This window comes from Pelophylax lessonae (assembly GCF_965119305.1).
Source record: "Pelophylax lessonae genome assembly, chromosome: 8".
NCBI classification, from domain to species: domain Eukaryota; kingdom Metazoa; phylum Chordata; class Amphibia; order Anura; family Ranidae; genus Pelophylax; species Pelophylax lessonae.
The window spans coordinates 195,487,110-195,508,876 of record NC_138775.1 but is presented as its reverse complement, the minus strand read 5'-3'; the positions used below and the strand labels follow the sequence as shown (position 1 = coordinate 195,508,876).

The 21,767-nt window shown below is 43.7% G+C and overlaps 1 protein-coding gene across 1 annotated transcript in view; it reads left to right on the top strand.

Annotated features, from left to right (window-relative positions):
* BTBD8 (BTB domain containing 8) overlaps positions 1-21,767 on the top strand; it is a 176,843-nt gene that overhangs the window by 42,788 nt on the left and 112,288 nt on the right. Inside the window, exons 4-6 of the mRNA XM_082265597.1 lie at positions 5,957-6,074; positions 11,884-11,973; positions 19,918-19,998. Coding sequence (XP_082121723.1) covers positions 5,957-6,074; positions 11,884-11,973; positions 19,918-19,998 — 289 coding nt within the window. The remainder of the gene's footprint in view (positions 1-5,956; positions 6,075-11,883; positions 11,974-19,917; positions 19,999-21,767) is intronic.

The window sequence follows — 21,767 nt, the reverse complement described above, 5'->3', positions numbered from 1 at the left end:
CATTTGCCTCCAAACTTCTTGAAGGCCTTGTCCACAACCGTATGAGTTGCTACCTCATTAACAACAACCTTCTCGTTCCCCTACAAGTCCGGCTTCTGTCCACAACATTTGACAGAAACCACTCTAAAACCCACCAAGGACTTACTAACTGCTAAAACTAATGGCCAGTACTCCATACTCGTACTCTTAGACCTTTCTGCGGCCTTCGATACAGTTGACCACCCACTCCTCAATAAACTCCACTCCCTTGGCCTCTGCGACTCTGCTCTTTCCTGGTTCTCCTTCTACCGATCTCAGCGCATTTTCAGCATCAAATACAACATCTCCTCTGCCTCTTTCTGTTGGGGTACCCCAAGGCTCTGTCCTAGGGCCCCTCCTATTCTCTCTATACCTCCTCCCTGGGCCAGTTGATAACATTCCACAGCTTCCGTTACCACTTTTATGCTGAAAACACCCACGTCTATCTCTACAACTTCGGCGGGTGGTCGTAAGCGGTTATAGTACCTTTGCTAAGATTTCTTTTGTAATTTCTGTGTGCTTATATTAAAACATTACTGCAGTTTCATGTCATTCTGAGGAGTGAAATGTCTCCGCACACGAGAGGAAGAAAAATATGGAGGCTGGTATTTATCTTTTTTAAAAATGCTATTTTCCTGGCACATCTGGTTTCAATAACGTTTGCAGTACTGTACTGGAACAAGCAGGAGATTTAACGGTACTGATCTGTACGCATGTACAGCGGAACAGCCAGATGACTACCATTTAAAAAAAAATAAAAAATCAACAGCGGCTGCCTTCATTTTCTCTCAGTACAGGTTTTCCTTTAAAACATTTTATTCATTCATTATTTTATGTGTGTTTAATTTTTATTCCTTTTTTATTTCTCGATCGTTCATCGAAAGACGCAGCTCCATCTTCATTACTAGTAGGGTTATGTTTCTCCCATCAGGAATAGGCACTAGGCAGGCAAAAAGCTTAACCACACTTATGGGGGCTGTCCCTGCTGGCATAACCCCTCACACTCTATCAATCAGTTTGTTCTTCCTAGTTAGTAATAGGACCTAGCCCTGCTGGGACTTTGGTCTTAGCTGTTACAGGGAAGGTTTGTGATTTTTTTTTTTTTTTTTTTTTTTTTTTTTTTATTTATTTTTTTTTTTTCACTAGTTAGTTCCTGAGGACCAAGATCCAGAGGAACTACAAGCAACAGCCGGCTGTGGTTTTTGCACTGGATAGTCAGGTCAGGAACCTTTTTAGATGCTTGTGTTCTGGGACCCCTTTTGGGGGTCCTAGAGACCGCATGGCGCGCCGTGGGGGCCGCAATTTTTCTCTGGTTCATGATTTCTATGTTCCCATCAAGATTGCATAGGTAGCCATTTTATAGAATTCCCCATTGAGAATGTATGAGCGGCCATGTTTTTGAGGTCCATGCGCTGGACAGGTTTGCGGCATAGCTTTTTACAGATATAGGCAGAATTTTCTCTTCCTCTTCTTGTTCTGTCAGTATCATACACTGATCGTGCTGGCAGCTTCTTGTGGTCTGGTAAAGTTTTTTTTTTTTTTTTTTTTTTTCTGAGGTTTTTCCTCCTCTGCTCTGCTATTATATAATTATCAAGGATTGAGAGCCCGCAGTGTTAGTGGTAGGACCGCGTTTTTCGCGGTCTTAATGGAACAGTACCCTGAAATTTTTTTTTTACATAACTTTGAGTCCCAGGATAAAAATGTCACCTGCAGACCCCCTGGAAGCGATTGCAGGACCTTCTGGTTCCCAGTCTCAGCCAGAGATTGCAGTGTTTTTTTTTTTTTTTTGTTTTGTTTTTTTGATGTCCAAGGTAGATTTGGTGATTCGTGGTGCTGCCAGCCGCAAACGTCCTCCGCCCTCCCTTCCATCAGCAGGGTCTTCAGACTCTGAGATAGATATGGTCGCCGCGGACGCAGACCACCTTTAGGGGTCGTGTCTTCGCATTCTGACGGTAAAGAGGACCTGTCCCTATCAACCGCAGTGCAGGAACACGCATTGGTGGAAGCTCTAAAAATTGCTGATGAACCTACAGCGTCAGGTGCGCAGGTGACTTTTGGCTCCCACAAATCTCGTAAGTCGGGGGAAAGTGTTTCCTTGCCCAGAATTTTTTCACTCCATTGTAGATGAACAATGGAGACGCATTAAGCACATGTTGGTGGTGCCTAAGCGTTTTGCACGCCGTTACTCCTTTACAAAGGCCGTGTCCAATAGGTGGACTGTTCCACCAAAAGTAGATTCTAAGGTGACCAGGTTGAAAAAGGCGACTATGGTACTGGTGGATAGGCGGGTGGAATCGTTGTTCCGCCATTTACTCGTGGTGGCAGGTCACAGGTTAAAGACTACCTTTTGTGAAGGTTCTTGTAGCGCAGACTGCTGCTGAATGGGTGAAGTTACTTAAAAGTTAACTTGGAAGCTGCACGGCTCCCCCCTGCGGTACTGGAATTACTAGACCAGTTGGCTCAAGCTCTGGTATTCATGTGTGATACGTCCCCTGGATTAAGCGCAATTAGTGGCCAGGACATCAGCAGTGGGGATTGCGATTAGACGCTTGGTATGGCTGAAATGCTGGTCAGCTGACCAGGCCTCAAAAAAGGCTGTGGCTGATCTTCTGTTTAACAGGGGAGAGGCTGTTTGGATGCTCTCTGGACGAGTTGATCAAAGGTATCATGGGGGGTATGAGTACTAATCTGCCCCAATCTTCAAAAAGTAAGGCGCCACGTCCTAGGTTGAGCGGTTCTAATATAGATCAAACACAGTTATTTTATTGTTTTGTACTTCCTTTTAATGTTCATGAATGTTTTTTTTTTTTCTGTGCTTCCGGGTCGCAAGAGAAAGGGAAAAATAGTTCAGGTCTTCTGGGGGTCCCAAGAAGCCATGGTCAGGAAAGTCCGGAAAAATCAAGTCCTCAGCTGCATAAAGGGGGGAGCCCTCACCCGGTTCTGGGGTGGGGAGGGGGGACGTCTTTGTTTCTTTCAGGAGCCCTGGACTTCCTTGATTCAGGACAAGTGGGTTCACAAACTGATCAGATCAGAGTACAAGATCAAATTCCGGTCTCTTCCGTTGGACAGGTTCTTTTCGTCCAATCTACAATAATCCCCAGTCCGGTTACGGGACCTGCGTGGGGTGGTACAAGATTTGCTGTTGCAAGGAGAGATTGTACCAGTTCCATCTCAGGAACAGTTTCAAGGGTCTTATTCAAACCTATTCAGTGCCCGGACAGGAGGGCAAGGTGTGTCACATCTGAATCACTTAGGGTGAGTACAGAGGTTTTGGATGGATTCCATCCGCACAGTAGTGGCGTCTCTTCATCAGGGAGAGTTTTTAGCCTCCATAGATATCACGGACGCATATCCTGATTTATGCATTTCCCCCATTTAAACTTCTGCCGCGGCTTCTACGCAGGATAGAGGTGGAATGCATTCCAATCATTCTGGTGGCTTCGGATTGGTCTCCCTGGTCTTGGTACGTGGACCTAATAAGGCTGGTCGCCGATACTCCTTGGAGAATTCCTCTCATGGATGATCTGCTGTCTCAAGGCCCGATCTTCCATCCTTGCTGGCTTTAACGGCATGGCTGTTGAAAGCCAGGTGTTGCAGGATAGTAGGGGTCATTCTGACTGTGATTCCTACGCTCTTGAAGGCTAGGAAGTCGACTTCAAGGAAGATTTAACATCCTACATGGAAGTTGTACATCTCATGGTGTGAATCACTGAAGGTACATCCTCGCTTTTTTTCTATAGCTGGGCTTTTGGCCTTTCTGCAGAAAGCAGTTGAACAGTGGTTGGCTTTGGGCACAATCAAAGGCTATGTCTCGGCTTTGGCTATATATTTCCAACGCCCATTAGCTACGCATGCATGGATTCCTATTTTCATCCAGGGAGTGCGCCATATGGCTCTTCTGAGACGATCTCCGCTGGCTCGTGGGATCTCAATCTGGTGTTATCCGTTCGTTCTTCAAAAGCCTTCTTTTTCAAAAATTTGGGAGATTTCTCTGCCTTTTGTCTCAGGAGGTTGCCTTCTTGGTGGCGATCACTTGTGCTCGTAGAGTATCTGCATGGCGGCGTTGTCCTACCGCTCCCTTTAGCTGATGGTACACAGACCTAAACCGGTACTTCGTCCTAATCAGTCGTTTCTCCCAGAGGTGGTCTCTGATTTTCATTTGAATGAAGACATTGTGTTGCCTTCACTCTGTCCTAAGCCCAAGCATCCTAAGGAATATGCTTTGCATTCTTTGGATGTGATCCTGGGCGATCAAGGTTTATTTGGAAGCAACCAAACCTTTTTGAAAGTCAGACGCTCTTTTTGTCCTTTTCTGCTGGACCTCGTAAGGGATTGGCTGCGTCTTGCTGTGAACATTTCCAGGTGGTACAGGCTTGTTCACTGAAGGGTCAGTCAGGTTCCTCCTTTTCCGGTGAAGGCGCATTCTACGAAAGTGCTGAGTGCCTTATGGCAAGTGTGCAAGGCGGCAAGTTGGTTGTCTGTGCATACGTTTACAAAATTCTACAAAGTAGACGTGTTGGCATCCACAGATGCTTCTTTTGGCCGCAAGGTTTTGCAGGCTACAGTTTTGAAAGAGTTCTCTTTTTTTTTTTTTTTTTTTTTTTTTTTTTAAGTTTCTATTTGAGGGTGTAATTTTTGTTCTGGGAGAGCTCCTGTTGAGCTCCATGTTACTTGATTGGAAAGGCTAAGTTTAGCCTTTGGGGGACTGACGTTCGTTTTTTTGAGTTCGTCTTCCCACCCCTCAAATATACTGCTTTGGGACATCCCTACTAGTAATGAAGATGGAGCTGCGTATGTCAATTAACGATAGAGAAAACTGGATTTTTGTAAGAACTTACCGTAAAATCCTTTTCTCTGAAGTTCATCGACAGAGGCAGCACCTGCCCCTCTACTTCTGGGTGTGTGGGGTTTTTTTTGTCTCCTAAACACTGCTTGCAACTAAACTGATTAGAGTGTGAGGGGTCATGCCTGCAGGGACAGCCCCCATAGGTGTGGTTAAGCTTTTTGCCTGCCTAGTGTCCATTCCTGATGGGAGGAGCATAACCTTATTGGTAATGAAGATGGAGCTGCGCCTGTCAAACTTCAGAGAAAAGGATTTTACGGTAAGTTCTTACAAAAATCCATTTTTTTTTTTCGTGCCTAGGGTAAACTATGCAGGTAATCACTGACTATTCAGAGATGGCCACTTTGCACAGTGACCATTCCCACCTCTCTTAGATCCTTCCTCTCCTTCACCAATTTGATCATCCTACAATTGAGTAGGTGTTTTTTTTTTTTTTTTCACATGAGAAGGCATGGCAAAGAGATGCTGGAACCTGATGGGATTCACCTGCACAAAGCACTTATGCTTTAATTCCCCGTTCACATTGACTAGAGCTTTGAAATTGTGCGACTTCATCTGAAATCGCACAATTTCAAAGCCGCATCTCAGTGCGACTTTGAAGACATCTGTGCGGCTTTATGCTGGTCGCACCCAAAATAGCCAAAAGTAGTGCATGCACTTATTTTTCAAATCAATGTGGTACCGCAAAGTCAATAAAGTTGATTTGACCTGTCAAATCGCATAACGAGTCACTCCAATATGAACAGAGGCTAACAGTCCTATTGGAAATGGATCCAGTGCACTCTTTCCTTCATCATGAGAAAGTGTAGCAGTGACTAAGAAGTATAAAACGTGATGTGTGAAGAATATGGTTTTAAACCATTAAAAGTTATTACATTGTGAATGTCAAGATGCTGATCAATTCTCATTTTCATGCATATTTGGTTTGACAGCGGATTTTCCGAATTTGGTTCTTGGATGATAATACTACTGACTGCTAGAGCACACATAATTGATTATACTGTGCAGCAGATTCAATTAGATAATGCTTGGTTTTCTTGTGGAATTGCAAACGCACAATTTACATAGTCTGCATTATATTTTTTCCTGTTTTAGAGGGCTACAACAGTGAACCACCATCAGATCTTGGCAAGAACCTACTGTCTTTATACAAAAGTTCTCATTGCACTGATGTCATTCTACAGATAGAAGACAAATGTTTCCATGTACACAGGTAATTGGGGGGGGGGGGGGGGGTTGTCACATTTTGCACCTTGCTTTTGGTAGCACACCTTAACTTTCAGTTGAACTCCAAGCATCAAGCTAAATACAGTTAAAATGCATATATGTTAGAGCTGCACGATTCTGGATAAAATGAGAATCACAAATTTTTTTTTTCTTAGAATAAAAATCCAGATTCTCTTACGATTTTTGGGCATAACATCCTCTTTTACATTGTACAAAAAAATGGGCTAACGTTACTGTTTTTTTTTTTTTTTTTTTTTTTTTTTAATTCATTAAAGTGTATTTTTTTCCCTGAAAAACTGTGTTTGAAAGAATTGTGCGCAAATACAGTGTGACATAAAAGATTGCAACAATCGCCATTTAATTCTCTAGGGTCTCTGGTAAAAATAAATATATTGTAAAGCATAGTGGTTAAGAGCCGGTTCACACTAGCGCGACTTGTCAGCCTGACAAGTCGCGGTCCATTGACCGCTACAGGACCCGTTCTAATAGGAGCGACACAAGTCGCTCCGACTTAGAAAAAGGGTCCTGTACTATTTCGGGGCGACCTCCGAGCGACTTGCATAGACTTCCATTATGTGAAGTCCCTGCAAGTCGCTCCGAAGACGTGGTGCATGGTAATGCACAAGTCGCCCCCGAAGTAGTAAGGAGTCGTGTCGCCTCAGTGTAAACCGGCTCTTAGAGTTCTCTAGCAGCCTTTAACAATGTTGATTAACATTTGCTGAAGGCTCTTTTATTTGTTTGACAGCTGTGAGTGAGCAGAGAATGTTCATAGAGCATTGCTCTATATGAATCTAGGACATGCTGTTTTAAGCGCAATTATTTTAACGATTAGTTGTGCAGGTCTAATATACAGTCTTGCCTGTCAGAAAAACATACAATTCTAAATAGACTCGTTATTCAGGCATCCAAGCCATTGAGAGTAGCCAAGTGTCTGACCTTTAACCACTTCAATACTGGGCACTTTCACCCCCTTCCTGCCCAGGCCAATTTATAGCTTTTAGCGCTGTTGCATTTTGAATGACAATTGCGCGCTCATGCAACACCGTACCTAAACCAAATTTATGTCATTTTTTTCCCACAAATAGAGCTTTCTTTTGGTGGTATTTGATCACTGCAAGGCTTTTTCTTTTTTTGCTAAACAAATAAAAAAAGACTGAAAAGTTTGAACAAAAAACGTTTTTTTGTTTGTTATAAAATTTTGTAAATAGATACGTTTTTTTCCTGCACTGATGAGGCCGCACTGACAGGCATTGATGAGGAGGCACTGATGAGGAGGCACTGATGGGGTGGCACTGATATGCAGCACTGATATGTAGCACTGATAGGCGGCACTGCTGGGCACTGATAGGCGGCACTGATAGGCAGCATTGATGGGCACTGATAGGCGGCACTGGTGGGCAATAATGAGCACTGGTGGGCGGCACTGATGGGGAGGGCACTGGCGGGCTCCCTGAGCCCTAATTGCCATCCCTGGTGGCCATGGTGGGCGTCCCTGGGGTCATGGGTGCGCATCCCTGGTGGTTCTAATGGCACCCTACCCCCCCCCCCCCAAGGGTCTGCACTGGTAATAAATGCTCTGATTACCAGTGCAGACCCCTCCCCCCTGTCAGGAGCGCCGCAGATCGGCTCTCCTCTACTCGTGCCTGTCACGAACTGAGGAAAGCCGATCAACGGCACTTCCTATTTACTATGTGACCAGCTGTGATTGGACACAGCTGATCACATGGTAAAGAGCCTGCGTCGGTAGGCTTTTTACAGAGATCGGTGATGCGATGTGTCAGAATGACACGCCGCATCACCGATCGCCGCTCTGCGCGCCCCCCGGGGGCTCGCAGAGCGCATTTTTCTGCCGCCTTCATATGATGTCCGGTCAGGTAATGTAACCACCTTCCCGCCGTCATTTGCCTATAGGTCGGGCGGGAAGTGGTTAAGGAAGTTAAGCTGGCTATAGACGGTTCGAATCTTGAAGATTTGAACCATGTACGGGCAGGATGAATGTACCCAAGTTGATGGATTAATCAACTTTGGATACAACCAGGCAGTCGGATTTTACATGAGATTATTGCTAGTGGCCATTATAGTCACTAACAATAATAATAACTCTGTTCTACCAGCTGAGATGGCTTCTCCTGCACCCCCATCGGGAGAACACGGGAGGGATTCCCTCATCAAAACAAACTGTATGTTGATGGGAGAATCAATCGATTTTTCTTTCCCATTGCAGGAAAGAAAATCGCTCTGTTTATGGCCGGTGTTCCGTGAAAATTACCTACCCGTGAGAAAAACCTACCCTCGTAACTTCCGGTTCACCCTCAGTGTGTATAACGCGGCCGTTACATTAAACCAGCTGCCCTACAATATGAATCATCTCCGCTCCTTCCCCTGACACTTCACTGATGTCGGCTAGTAAATATAAAAGCGGCGGCGGGTGTATGAGAAGATACATAACGGAGCCGCCAGCCGCTTTTATATTTACTAGCCGACATCAGTGAAGTGTCAGGGGAAGGAGCGGAGATGATTCATATTGTAGTACAGCTGTTTTCATGTCACCGCCGCGTGGGTAGGTTTTTTTCACGGACACCCTAATACTTTCATCCTACTGCGCATGCCCTGTAGTCAGCTCCTTATCTTTTTCATTAGGTCTCCGGGGCTCTGAGCATGCGCACTGCTGCGCTGCTCAGCTGTTCATGCCCGGAAGTGACGAGGGTAGGTTTTTCTCACGGGGTAGGTAATTCTCACGTTACACCGGCCTTTAGACAATACAGTTTGGTCAAGAAATGTCTCCCAGCCTAATGACTGGACAATTTAAAGTGTAGCAGCTCATTGATGAGATTGTTGACCATACTACTCTTCCGATTTTAAAAAGTAGATACCAAGCATTCAGGGTAATCTTGTGTTACTCAAATGATCAAAAAAATTGAGTCCATGATGGTATAGTAAGTTTATAGAGTCTTTAGATCTATCAGGGTATTCACTGATGGTGGCTAAAGTATGGAACATTTAGGAGAAGGCAGCTCTTCTCAGGAGTGAGGGCCAACTCTGGAAATGGATGTACAGGAAACCAGAAAAGCACCTCTAAGTGTATTACTTTATTCATCTCGTGAGTTGCCAATTGTTATTGCCATTTCCCTGTCGAATAAAGTAATACACTTAGAGGTGCTTTGTTTTCTGTACATACTACTTTTCTGAGTCACTGGAGGGCATTTACTTTGACTCTACGATGACCCAGAATCATCCAACCGCTAAAGCCCGCTGTCGACTGACGTCACAGAGCCTTTCCAGGCTCTAGAAGGATTGACAGCTTGGTCTGCCTCCCAACGATTGGCTGACAGCTGATGTTAGCTGTGCCTGTCCCTTTTTCCTTCTCAGGATTCCAGTGAGCGATGGAGGGGTAAAGTAGAGGTCAATAACTGACAGTCACTGCTCTTCACTCTGGGAAGACCGAGATTTGCTGGCACAGCTGCAGCATCACACCCATGCTGCAGCATCAAGGTGAGTATGCTTGTTTCTTTATTTTTTTTTTAACCCCAAACTTCTTTTGAAGTGTAACTAAAAGCAAAACTTTTTTTGCCTTTCGATTTGTCCTGTTTTAATTGGCAATAAAAGAAAATCGCAATCTTTGGGTTGACCTAAGAACACTAATAAAGGGAAATCTTCCAATGGGCACACTAGTTCTGGTGACACATGGGACTCTCTTGGTTTACAGGGGTTTCCTCGCACTCCCTGTTTTAGCTATGGAAAAGGAAGTGAAGTGAAATCTTCCCACTGTAACAGAGCTGCAGGTATCACCCTGGTACAACCCCTTGACGCTGAGGCTGCATATTTGCGGGAAGGGGTTAAGATAATCAACTCCTCTTGGGCGTCTTCATCTCTGATCTTCTCCCAACAGTAGATGGTTCTGGATGCTGCAGAGAGCAGTGTTGACATGATGACCTTTTATGTATGAATAGATTGAGTGCTGTGTGCCATGCTTAGGAGATGGGGCCATGGCACCTTACATTCAATTGGCCAACCCTCAGTCTTCTGGGTTAAGTGCCACTGAACCTCATTTAACACGAAAGATTTAAAAAAAAAAAAAAAAATCTGGAAAAGTACTGCATGTGATTGAAGGTGAATATTGCAGCCAGAATTGTGTGGTGGTTGTTTTTTTTTTTTTTATTATTACTTATTTTTTTAATTTGTTTAAAACTTTATTTAAAAAAAAAAACTAGCCTGGAGTTGGGCTAAGTGTTTGCGCTAAATAATATCTGTAACTTTTCTAAATTCAATTCTCCATTGAAGATACATTTTTTTTTTTTTTTTAAGTGTATACTAGCTCCATTCTGCACTGTAACGAAAATAATTCACCAAGATTTAACATGGGTTAAGCCTCCATCTTTAGCTAACTTTTTTTTTTTTTTTTTTTTTAAATGTTAAAAGCCGTGCCGCTGTTGAGTGAAATTATGCATTCCTGTGGATGGTCCTTTTTAGTTTCTGCACCAAAATATGCAAAACCCTGTACAACATAGTTGTTTTTTAGTTTTATAATTTATGCATTTTATATTAAGTGATCTGTAAAAAGGTCTTTCTTCCCAGTATAAATGTAATGGCATAAACCCCAGAACAGGAAACTATTAAAAGATGATCAATTAAAATACAGAAATGGTGAATAAGAATGAGAAAATGCCTTTCTGGTGCATTCCTCTTAAAGTGATACTAAAGGATATTCTCCAAACAAAATCCATATACATCCACTTTTTTTATTTCTATTTTTTTTTAATCATAATGCTGCTTGCATTCGTAAACAAGAAAGGTAGTTCATATTTACTTATGTTTTTAAACTTGTGCATACGTTTTTTTTTTTTTTTTTTATTTCACATCACATAGGGCATAGGAAAACGCAAGAGGGACACCGTAGTGTAAAATCCTTTTTTTTTCCTTTTGCGTCCTCTGACAGACGCAGCCTCTTCCAAGATTCATCACTATAGGGTAATGGCGCCCTCTGCAGGAGCAGGCTAGGTAGTGAAACTTCACTAAAAAGCTTTAACTAGACACACCTTAGGGGCTGTCTCTCTTGACCATCAGTCACTTAGAGCTTACTAATCAGTTTCTTGCTGCCTAACTCAGGATTAGGACCTAGGATACCCTGCTGGGACCCCCCAAAAAAAAAGCTCTGTTTGTGGGGGGAAAAAAGGACATCAGTTTTGTTAGGGTACAGTGTCGCACGAATGCGCAATTATGAGTTAAAGTAATGACCAGGCCATTTCTTGCGATACAGCACTGCGTTAAGGGGTTAAAACCTTACGGTCCAGGAGTGGTTAAACAGTTTTTTTTTTTTTTTTAAGCAGATGTTATTGCTACTTTAATAGCTGACAACATTCTGGATCTGTTCCTTTTGCATTTTAGTAGTGGAACTGGACCAGAGGGTGTCAAGGGATGCAGCATTTTATGAAAGATGGTTTGCTGTAAGAGATAGGATTTAATGTCATTGTAGAAAACAAATTCACAATGAAATGCATCATTGGAGCAATAACACCAGCAACTGTGTCTCTGCATGCCACCATCCAGCTTAAAGCTAGCTGGGTGGTGAGAATACCTATTGGACTGTACAGTACCGACTTTTAAACTTTAGGACCTTTTTTCAATTTGTTTTACAATGACATGTGGACTAATAACCTCCATTGCACCTACTTGGCTAGTATGAATGATGTTAGAATCTTACAATGTGTTCAATCTGCAAAAAAAAAAAAAAAAAAAATGACTAGGCATCATGGCTTTTTTTTTTTTTTTTTTTTTTTTGTTTTCAATATTCCCAGGGCTATCCTTTGTGCTAGGTCCAGTTATTTTGCTGCTATGCTGAGTGGATGTTGGGTTGAGACCTCGCAAGACCTCATCCAGATTAATAAGTAAGTTCCCTCTAAAATTATTTATTTATTTATTATATATATACACACACACACACAGTGCCTTGCGAAAGTATTCGGCCCCCTTGAACTTTTCAACCTTTTGCCACATTTCAGGCTTCAAACATAAAGATATAAAACTGTAATTTTTTTTGAAGACTCAACTTTACTTTCAGTGCAGCAAACTCTCTCCAGAATTCAGTGAGGATCTCTGAATGATCCAATGTTGACCTAAATGACTAATGATGATAAATAGAATCCACCTGTGTGTAATCAAGTCTCCGTATAAATGCACCTGCACTATGTTAGTCTCAGAGCTCCGTTTAAAGCGCAGAGAGCATCATGAAGAACAAGGAACACACCAGGCAGGTCCGAGATACTGTTGTGGAGAAGTTTAAAGCCGGATTTGGATACAAAAAGATTTCCCAAGCTTTAACCATCCCAAGGAGCACTGTGCAAGCGATAATATTGAAATGGAAAGAGTATCAGACCACTGCAAATCTACGAAGACCTGGCCGTCCCTCTAACTTTCTGCTCATACAAGGAGAAGACTGATCAGAGATGCAGCCAAGAGGCCCATGATCACTCTGGATGAACTGCAGAGATCTACAGCTAAGGTGGGAGACTCTGTCCATAGGACAACAATCAGTCGTATACTGCACAAATCTGGCCTTTATGTAAGAGTGGCAAGAAGAAAGCCATTTCTTAAAGATATCCATAAAAAGTGTAATTTAAAGTTTGCCACAAGCCACCTGGGAGACACACCAAACATGTGGAAGAAGGTGCTCTGGTCAGATGAAACCAAAATCAAACTTTTTGGCAACATTGCAAAACGTTATGTTTGGCGTAAAAGCAACACAGCTCATCACCCTGAACACACCATCCCCACTGTTAAACATGGTGATGGCAGCATCATGGTTTGGGCCTGCTTTTCTTCAGCAGGGACAGGGAAGATGGTTAAAATTGATTTGAAGATGAGTGGAGCCAATTACAGGACCATTTTGGAAGAAAACCTGATGGAGTCTGCAAAAAGACCTGAGACTGGGACAGAGATTTGTCTTCCAACAAGACAATGATCCAAAACATAAAGCAAAATCTACAATGGAATGGTTCACAAATAAACATATCCAGGTGTTAGAATGGCCAAGTCAAAGTCCAGACCTGAATCCAATCGAGAATCTGTGGAAAGAACTGAAAACTGTTGTTCACAAACGCTCTCCTTCCAACCTCACTGAGCTCAAGCTGTTTTGCAAGGAGGAATGGGCAAAAATTTCAGTCTCTCGATGTGCAAAACTGATAGAGACATACCCCAAGCGACTTACAGCTGTAATCGCAGCAAAAGGTGGCACTACAAAGTATTTACTTAAGGGGGCGGAATAATTTTGCACGCCCAATTTTTCAGTTTTTTATTTGTTAAAAAAGTTTGAAATATCCAATAAATTTCGTTCCACTTCATGATTGGGTCCCACTTGTTGATTCTTCACAAAAAAATTACAGTTTTATATCTTTATGTTTGAAGCCTAAAATGTGGCAAAAGGTCGCAAAGTTCAAGGGGGCCGAATACTTTCGCAAGGCACTGTATGTATACTTTGCACACATTTTAGAAACGTACAGTGCCTATTGTAGTCTTTAAAGGCAGTTTTGGCATGACTCTTACATTTTACATAATTTTCTTTTATTTTTTTAAATATAGAGATTTGTAGATACTAGAATAGCTTTAACTGTACAGCCAAGCTTGCGACCAGACTCTCTGCAGTTAAGCGGCACAGCCTGTAATTGGACAGTATAGGACAAGCTACAGACTGGGGAGGTCATTCCTCTGCTCATTCCTTTTGTTAGCATGCTCCTTGGCAGCAAATACAGTTTCTAATAAAAGTGAGTACACTCCTCACATTTTTGTAAATATTTCATTCTAGCTTTTCATATGACAACGCTAAAGAAATGACACTTTGCTACAATGTATAGTAGTGAGTGTACAGCTTGTATAACAGTGTAAATTTGCTGTCCCCCTCAAAATCACTCAACACACAGCCATTTAATGTCTAAACCGCTGGCAACAAAAGTGAGTATGCCCCTAAGTGAAAATGTCCAAATTGGGCCCAATTTGCAAGTTTCCCTCCCCGGTGTCATGTGACTTGTTAGTGTTATAAGGTCTCAGGTCTGAATGGGAAACAGGTGTGTTAAATTTGATGTTGTCACTCTTGCACTCATACTGGTCACTTCAAGTTCAACATGGCACCTCATGGCAAAGAACTCTCTGAGGATCTGAAAAAAAGAATTTTTGCTCTACATAAAGATGGCCTAGGCTATAAGAAGATTGCCAAGACCCTGAAACTGGGCTGCAGCATGGTGATCAAGACCATACAGCGGTTTAACGGGACAGGTTCCACTCAGAACAGGCCTCGCCATTGTCGACCAAAGAGGATGGGTGCACGTGCTCAGCGTCCTATGTATCCAGAGGGTTGTCTTTGGAAAATAGATGTATGAGTGCTGCCAGCATTGCTGCAGAGGTTGAATGGGTGGGGGGTCAGCCTGTCAGTGCTCAGACCATACGCCGCACACTGCATCAAATAGTCTGCATGGCTGTCATCCCAGAAGTAAGCCTCTTCTAAAGATGATGCACAAGAAAGGCCGCAAACAGTTTGCTGAAGACAAGCAGACTAAGGACATGGATTACTAGAACGATGTCCTGTGGTCTGATGAGACTAGGATAAACTTATTTGGTTCAGATGGTGTCAAGCATGTGTAGCGGCAACTAGGTGAGGAGTACAAAGACAAGTGTGTTTTGCCTACAGTCAAGCATGGTGGTGGGAGTGTCATGGTCTGGGGCTGCATGAGTGCTGCGGGCACTGGGGAGCTACAGTTCATTGCAGGAACCATGAATATATTACGTAGTATAACATATAATGTGACATACTGAAGCAGAACATGACCCCTCTCCTTTCGGAGACTGGGCCGCAGGGCAGTATTTCAACATAAGGACCCCAAACACAGCTCCAAGACTACCACTGCCCTAAGGTAAAGAAGCTGAAGATAAAGTTGATGGACTGGACAAGCATGTCTCCAGACCTAAACCCTATTTTTTAAATCAGAAACCAAGTTTATTAAGAAAAACTAACAATACAGAATACATTCAATACACGTCATTCCCTTTAGCAAGCACAGAAGTAAACTTCCAACGAGGCCATACACATGAAAAATAAGAAAATAAATCCCCCCGTCAGGAACCGCTCCCGACGGGGAGGCGAACCAATCAGCATCGTAATCAGCAGCATAAACAATATACAGCCCCCTCCCCCACACATTCCAAGTCTACGATCACTGCAGAACGCGGTCCATAACCAGGTCCTGGGGAGCCAGGCCAGGAACCGCCAGCCAGCCTCCGTGAACTCCTCCACCATACCTAGCAGACAGGGCTTTGGGTCCACAGGCACCGAGAGGACATATGCTGCATTAATGGTACGCACCACCACCGCCCAGTACCTGTGGAGTTTAGGACAGCGCCACAGCAGGTGGATAAGGTCACCATTATCCCTTTGGCAGCAAATACACAGCGAATCTGGTCGCAGACCCATTCTGTGCAGGCGCGCCGGCGTGCGATGCACCCTGAGGAGCACATACAGCTGTGAAAGTCTCTGCGTCACATTCAGTGAACAGTGGCGCACCGTTTCCAGTGCCTCCTTCCATCGGTCGTCAGTAAGGTCGCCCACGTCCGCCTCCCACTGTACCCGAGCATGGCACGGGAATTTGTCCAAGTGACAGCCCAACAAAAGTGCATAGCAATCAGAAATAAAGCCTTTAGTTGAGGCATAGCGTTTCATCATGTAGAATACCGGAGTTGGGGACAACTCCGGAGAATGTAAGGAGGACTGGGCACCTATAGCATGCTGTAATTGAAGATAGGAGAACTGCATGGTTCGGGGCAAGGCAAACCTGGTCTGCAGCTGCTCAAACGAAAGCAGCCTACTGTGCTCAAACACCTGGTGCAGGTGGGTAACTCCTCCCCTGCGCCACAGAGCCTCGCAGGGCAGGTCCGCCAGCTCCGGATAGGTCAGATTCCGCCATAGTGGACTTAACTCAGTAAAGCCAGTCACTCCCTGAAGTTGCTTCGCCTTTGCCCATACCTTTTGAATCAATCTATACGTGGGGAAAGCTCTGTTGGACTTAGCCAGCAGCTGCGACTAGAGCACCCGGAAGGTCCTCCGCACCCACCGCCCGTAAGAGCACTGCAAGCGCGGAGTCCCCACCACCACTGTCACCCCCAGCCATGGCACCCAGCAAGTGCTGCAGCTGTGCGGCCATATAGTACAGCCAGGGGTTAGGGAATGCCAACCCTCCCCGGTCCTTGGGGCGCTGCAGCTGTTCTAGCTTAACCCTGGCCGTGCCCTGCTTCCACAGCAGGGAGCGGAAGAGGGAGTTGACCAAGCGGAAAATCTTTAACAGGGACAACCACCGGGGAATTGTGCAAAAAGAGTTGAGGCATGAGAATCATTTTCACCAAATTAGCCCTCCCTGCCGCCGAGAGCCAGAGTCTAGACCACACAGATATCCTATCTCTGAATCTCGTCAGGAGTGGGAAAATATTCAATCTGCAATATGCCGTGATATCCGCTGAAATAACAACACCTAGGTACTTGAACTGTTCCACCACCGGGATGGGGGAAAAGGTGGCCAACTGCGGATCCGGGTCCTGGTCCAAGGTCAGCAAGGCCGATTTAGTCCAATTAATTGTGAGGCCAGAAAACCCTCCAAATGACGTGATAATTTGCATCACCCGTCTTAGGGATGGACCAGTGTCACCCAGCATCAGCATCATGTCATCGGCATAAAGTAGTATCTTTTCATGAATCGGTCCATAGCGGAAACCCACCACAGAGTCGTCGGCTCTGATACTGGCCGCCAAGGGCTCAATCGCCAAGGCGAACAGCAGGGGGGAAAGTGGGCACCCCTGCCTAGTCCTTCTACCCAATCGGAACGGTAAGGATTGTCTGCCCCCTTCTCTAAAAATATGGAACGCTTCACGAATTTGCGTGTCATCCTTGCGCAGGGGCCATGCTAATCTTCTCTGTATCGTTCCAATTTTAGTATATGTCCTGCCGAAGCGAGGACGACCTAAACCCTATTTAACATCTGTGAGGCATCCTCAAACGAAAGTTGGAGGAGCGCAAGGTCTCGAACATCCACCAGCTCTGTGATGTCATCATGGAGGAGTGGAAGAGGACTCCAGTGGCAACCTGTGAAGCTCTGGTGCACCCCATGCCCAAGAGGGTTAAGGCAGTTCTGGAAAATAATGTTGGCCGCACAAAATATTGACACTTTGGGCCCAATTTGGACATTATGACTTAAGGGTGTACTCCCTTTTATTGCCAGCGGTTTAGATATTAATGGCTGTGTTGAGTTATTTTGAGGGGACAGCAAATTTACACTGTTATACAAGCTGTACACTCACTACTTTACATTGTAGCAAAGTGTATTTCTCCATCATCCATTGACAGACGCAGCTCTTGTGCTTCTTATACCATAGGGTTATACTGCCTCCTACATAAGTAGTACTAGGCAGGAAAAAATTCACTAAAGGGTAACTCGGAATACAGCACGATCGGGCAGCGTGGACTGCAATCGCAAATTTAAAGGGGCAGTGCATGTTTTTTTGTCACATTGCAAAATGGAGTCCCAGGTGGTAAATTCAACATCAGACCCCCTCAGTGCGACTGCTGGTTCATCCGCCTCACAGTCCATAGTGTCTTTTTCTGCAGCATTGGAAAGTCTGGCATGAAAGGTTGCTTTTGTCATGAAACCTGTTGCAAACCAAAAACGGGCGTTGCCTTCTCTGTCTTCTGATTCAGAGACTGATATGGTCGCCACAGACAACCCCCTCCCTGAGGGATTCCTGTCCTCGCATTCGGATGTCGAAGAGGACCTGTCCCCAGCCGCAGCGTGGGAACGCGCTATGATGGAAGCACTGATTTGTTTAGTAATGGAAACTTTACAATTTACTGATGAGCCCACACAGTCAGGAACAAAGGTAGTTTTGGCTCCCATATAGCCTATAAATCGGGTCAGGTGTTTCCTTGTCCTGCGGAATTTCACGATATTGTGAATGAACAATGGTGGGGTGCCTAAGCGCTTTAAACGCAGTTATCCCTTTGCTGACTCGGTCTAGAACCGCTGGACGGTGCCACCTAGAGTGGACCACCCTGTTTCCAGGTTTAACAAATCTATTGTGGTACCCGTGGAAGATTCCCTGGCCTTCAATGACCCGGTGGACACAGATGGTAACGGTATGGGTAAAAGTGCTTAGGGGTAACTTGAACGCTGAGGGCTAGAACAGCCACTTTCAGAAAGATTTATCTTCCCACGTGGAAGATGTGTATTTATATTTTATGGTGTGAATCGCAATAATTGCACCCTTGCCTTTTTTTCGGTGGCTAGGGTCTTGGCTTTCTTGCAGAAATGAGTTAAGCAATGGTTGGCCTTGGGCAGGATCAAGGGCCAAGTGTCAGCTTTGACAATGTACTTCCAACGCCCGTTGGCTGCTAATACCTTCATTCGCACCTTTCTTCAAGGGGTGTGTCATATATGGCTCCTCCGAGACAATCCCCCTTGCCTCCGTGGGGTTTGACTTTGGTTTTGTCTATTCTTCAAAAGCCTCTTTTTTGAGAATGTAGGGACATATCTCTGCCAATTGCCTTGCACTCTCTGGATCTGGTTCAGGCGATCAGGGTTTACCGGTTGGCCACGGAGTCCTTTAGAAAATCTGACTTTTTTTTTTTTTTTTGTCCTGATTTAGGGATCTCGTAAGGGTTTGGCTGCATCTGCTGCGACTATATCCAGATGGATTAGGCAGACAGTTGTACAGGCTTATTCATTGAAGGGTCAGGTTCCTCCTTTCTTTGTGACAGCGCATCCTACCAGAGAACTGAGTTCCTTTTGGGCTTTTCCTAATCGGGTCTCTGTTACTCAAGTGTGTAAGGCGGCGACTTGGTCGTCCGTGTATACTTTTACAAAATTCTACAAGGTAGATTTGTTGGCATCTTCGGATGCATCCTTTGGCCACAAAGTTTTGCAGGCTGCTGTTTAAAGAGACTTATTTTTCTCTTTCAGGGGTTTCTATTTGCTTTCTATGGGTCAGCTCTTGTGGTTCCTGGTTGAGCTTTGTTACCCAGTTGGCTATGTTTAGCCTTTTGAAAAATGTTACCTGTTTGTTTTTTTTTTTGGTTGCGTTCATCCCACCTCTCAATGCCTACATTGCTTTGGGATGTCCCTATGATATAAGAAGCATAAGAGCTGTGTCTGTCAATGGACAATAGAGAACATTTACCATAAAATCCTTTTCTCTGGAGTCCATTGACAGACACAGCACCCGCCCCTCTGTTATGGGGATGGTTTGTGTCGTCTTTTTCACTGCTTGCTACGAAACTGGCTTGTGGCAGAGTGTGTGTGTGTGTGTGTGGGGTTATGCCGTAAAGGACAGCCCCTGTAGGTGTGTCAGTGAATTATTTTCACTGCCTAGTCTACTCCTGTAGATGGCGCCTCATAACCCTATAAGAAGCATAAGAGCTGCGTCTGTCAATGGACTCCAAAGAAAAGGATTTTATGGTAAGTTCTTACAAAAATCCAGTTTTTCTTCAGTGTTGTCACATGAAAAGATATAATAAAATATTTACAAAAATGTCAGTGGTGCACTCACTTTTATGAGATAATGTATCTCTGCTGATTGGTCCCAATCCAAATACTGTCCAACCCTCTGTTGTGCAGGGAGATACAAGACTGTAATCAAGGCAAATTCAAGTAAGTGTACTAGCTGTGTTTGATACAGTTTTTAATGATTTGTATTCAATACCTACAATCATTGTTGTGGTTTTTTTCTTTTTTTTTCTATCATCAGCCTGGAGTTTAACCTTTTTTTTTTTTATTATTTTTGAATATTCTGTTTTTATTTTTCAGTGTGAAACAAGCAGATATGATAGTCCTCATGCATTTCATATATGGAGGAATAATGGATCTTCCCAGAAGCACTGATGCTGGGTGAGTCATTTTTATATTCTTGTTTCTAGGGCATCTGAATTGCTTTTTTCAGGACTGCAGTGACAGGCATCTGTGGAAAGACTTGGACAAGGAACATTGTGCCCTGTAGCCTTTAATCGCATTCAAACCTGTCCTAGAAAAGGACAGTTGGAGAATGGATGTTTTAAGTCTGATTTTTGCTATGGGGCAGTGCAGACAGTTCTTATTGGAGACTCATTGATAAATGAGGCTTTGACTGCCTGCTTTTGCAATTTTCTTTCAGTTCACAAAGATAGCTTGTTGTAGATTGAGCTGACCTCTTATGAAATATTACTGTATTATAACACTCTTTTATTTTTTCTCATTACCTTATTTTATGAAAACTGTCATGTTGTGAAATTGAAGCATATATATTACTTGATGTGTATTGGTACTAACCAGTGCTTTCAATCTGCAATATTTTGTTTTATTTAACATATGCATTGCATTCAACAAATGAAAGTAGCACTTTTTTATGCTCTCCAGAAAAGGGAAAACTAATTTCTTCTGTAATAGTGATCAAAGTCTTAAAGGAGAAGTATAGAATAGGATAATTTAAAGAGCAGCTTCAATCAGGTATGTGAAAATTAAAAATCAGCAGCTACAAAAACTGTGGTTGCTGACTTTTATTAAGCAGACACTCTCCTGTCCAGGGTCCCAGTCAGAACTACAGGATAGCAGGCAGCTACACAGTGTGCAAATAGAGGCTGTCTGTAAGAGAATCAGTCTGAGCTGTTTGCTGTGTGAGAGACGGAGGGAGGAGGAGGCAGGGGGAGGAAGAGCAGGAGAGCATACAGCCCAGAGCTAACATAAATCGGGAGTAGGAAAGGAGGTGGATCCCGACAAGATTGTCCATAAGAATCCAGAGAAGACTGTAGCCCCTCCCCACAGATATTTACCTTGATTTTAACAGGGTTCATTTCTCAGGGGGCTGGAATAGATTTTTATGTATTAGCAGCTTGCAGGGAATAGAATGAGGCTTAACCACTTTACCACCGGAGGATTTTGCTGTCTTACGTCCAGGCCACTTTTTGCAATTCGGCACTGTGCGACTTTAACTGACAATTGCGCGGTCCTGCAACGCCATACCCAAGCGAAATTTACTTCCTTTTTTCCCACAAACAGAGCTTTCTTTTGGTGGTATTTGATCACCTCTGCGCTTTTTATTTTTTGCGATATTCATAAAAAAATGCGAAAATATTGAAAAAATAACAATATTTTTCTACTTTGACAGTTAAAAAATATCCAATATATTAAATTTTTGTCATATATTTAGGCCAAAATGTATTTAGCTACATGTCTTTTGACAAAAAAATTCTCAATGAGTGTATTTTTAACCGCTTTAAGACCGGAAGATTTTACCCCATTCCTGACCAGGCCAAATTTTGCGATTCGGCACTGCGTTACTTTAACGGACAGTTGCGCGGTCGTGCGATAATGTACCCAAATTAAATTTATGTCCTTTTTTTTCCCCCCCCCACAAACAGAGCTTTCTTTTGGTGGTATTTGACCACCTGTGCGATTTTTACTTTTTGCGCTTTAAACAGAAAAAGAGCGACAATTTTGAAAAAATAACAATATTTCTCTGTCGCTCATTGACAGACGTAGTCCTCGTTGATTAATAACAACTCGGGTTATGCTGCCCTCTACAGGAGTAGGACTAGACAGGAAAGAAAACGTTCTGGCCACACCCTAGGGGCAGTCCCAGAGGGTATATCCTCTCACTTCCTGCTACAGCAAATCAGGACGGG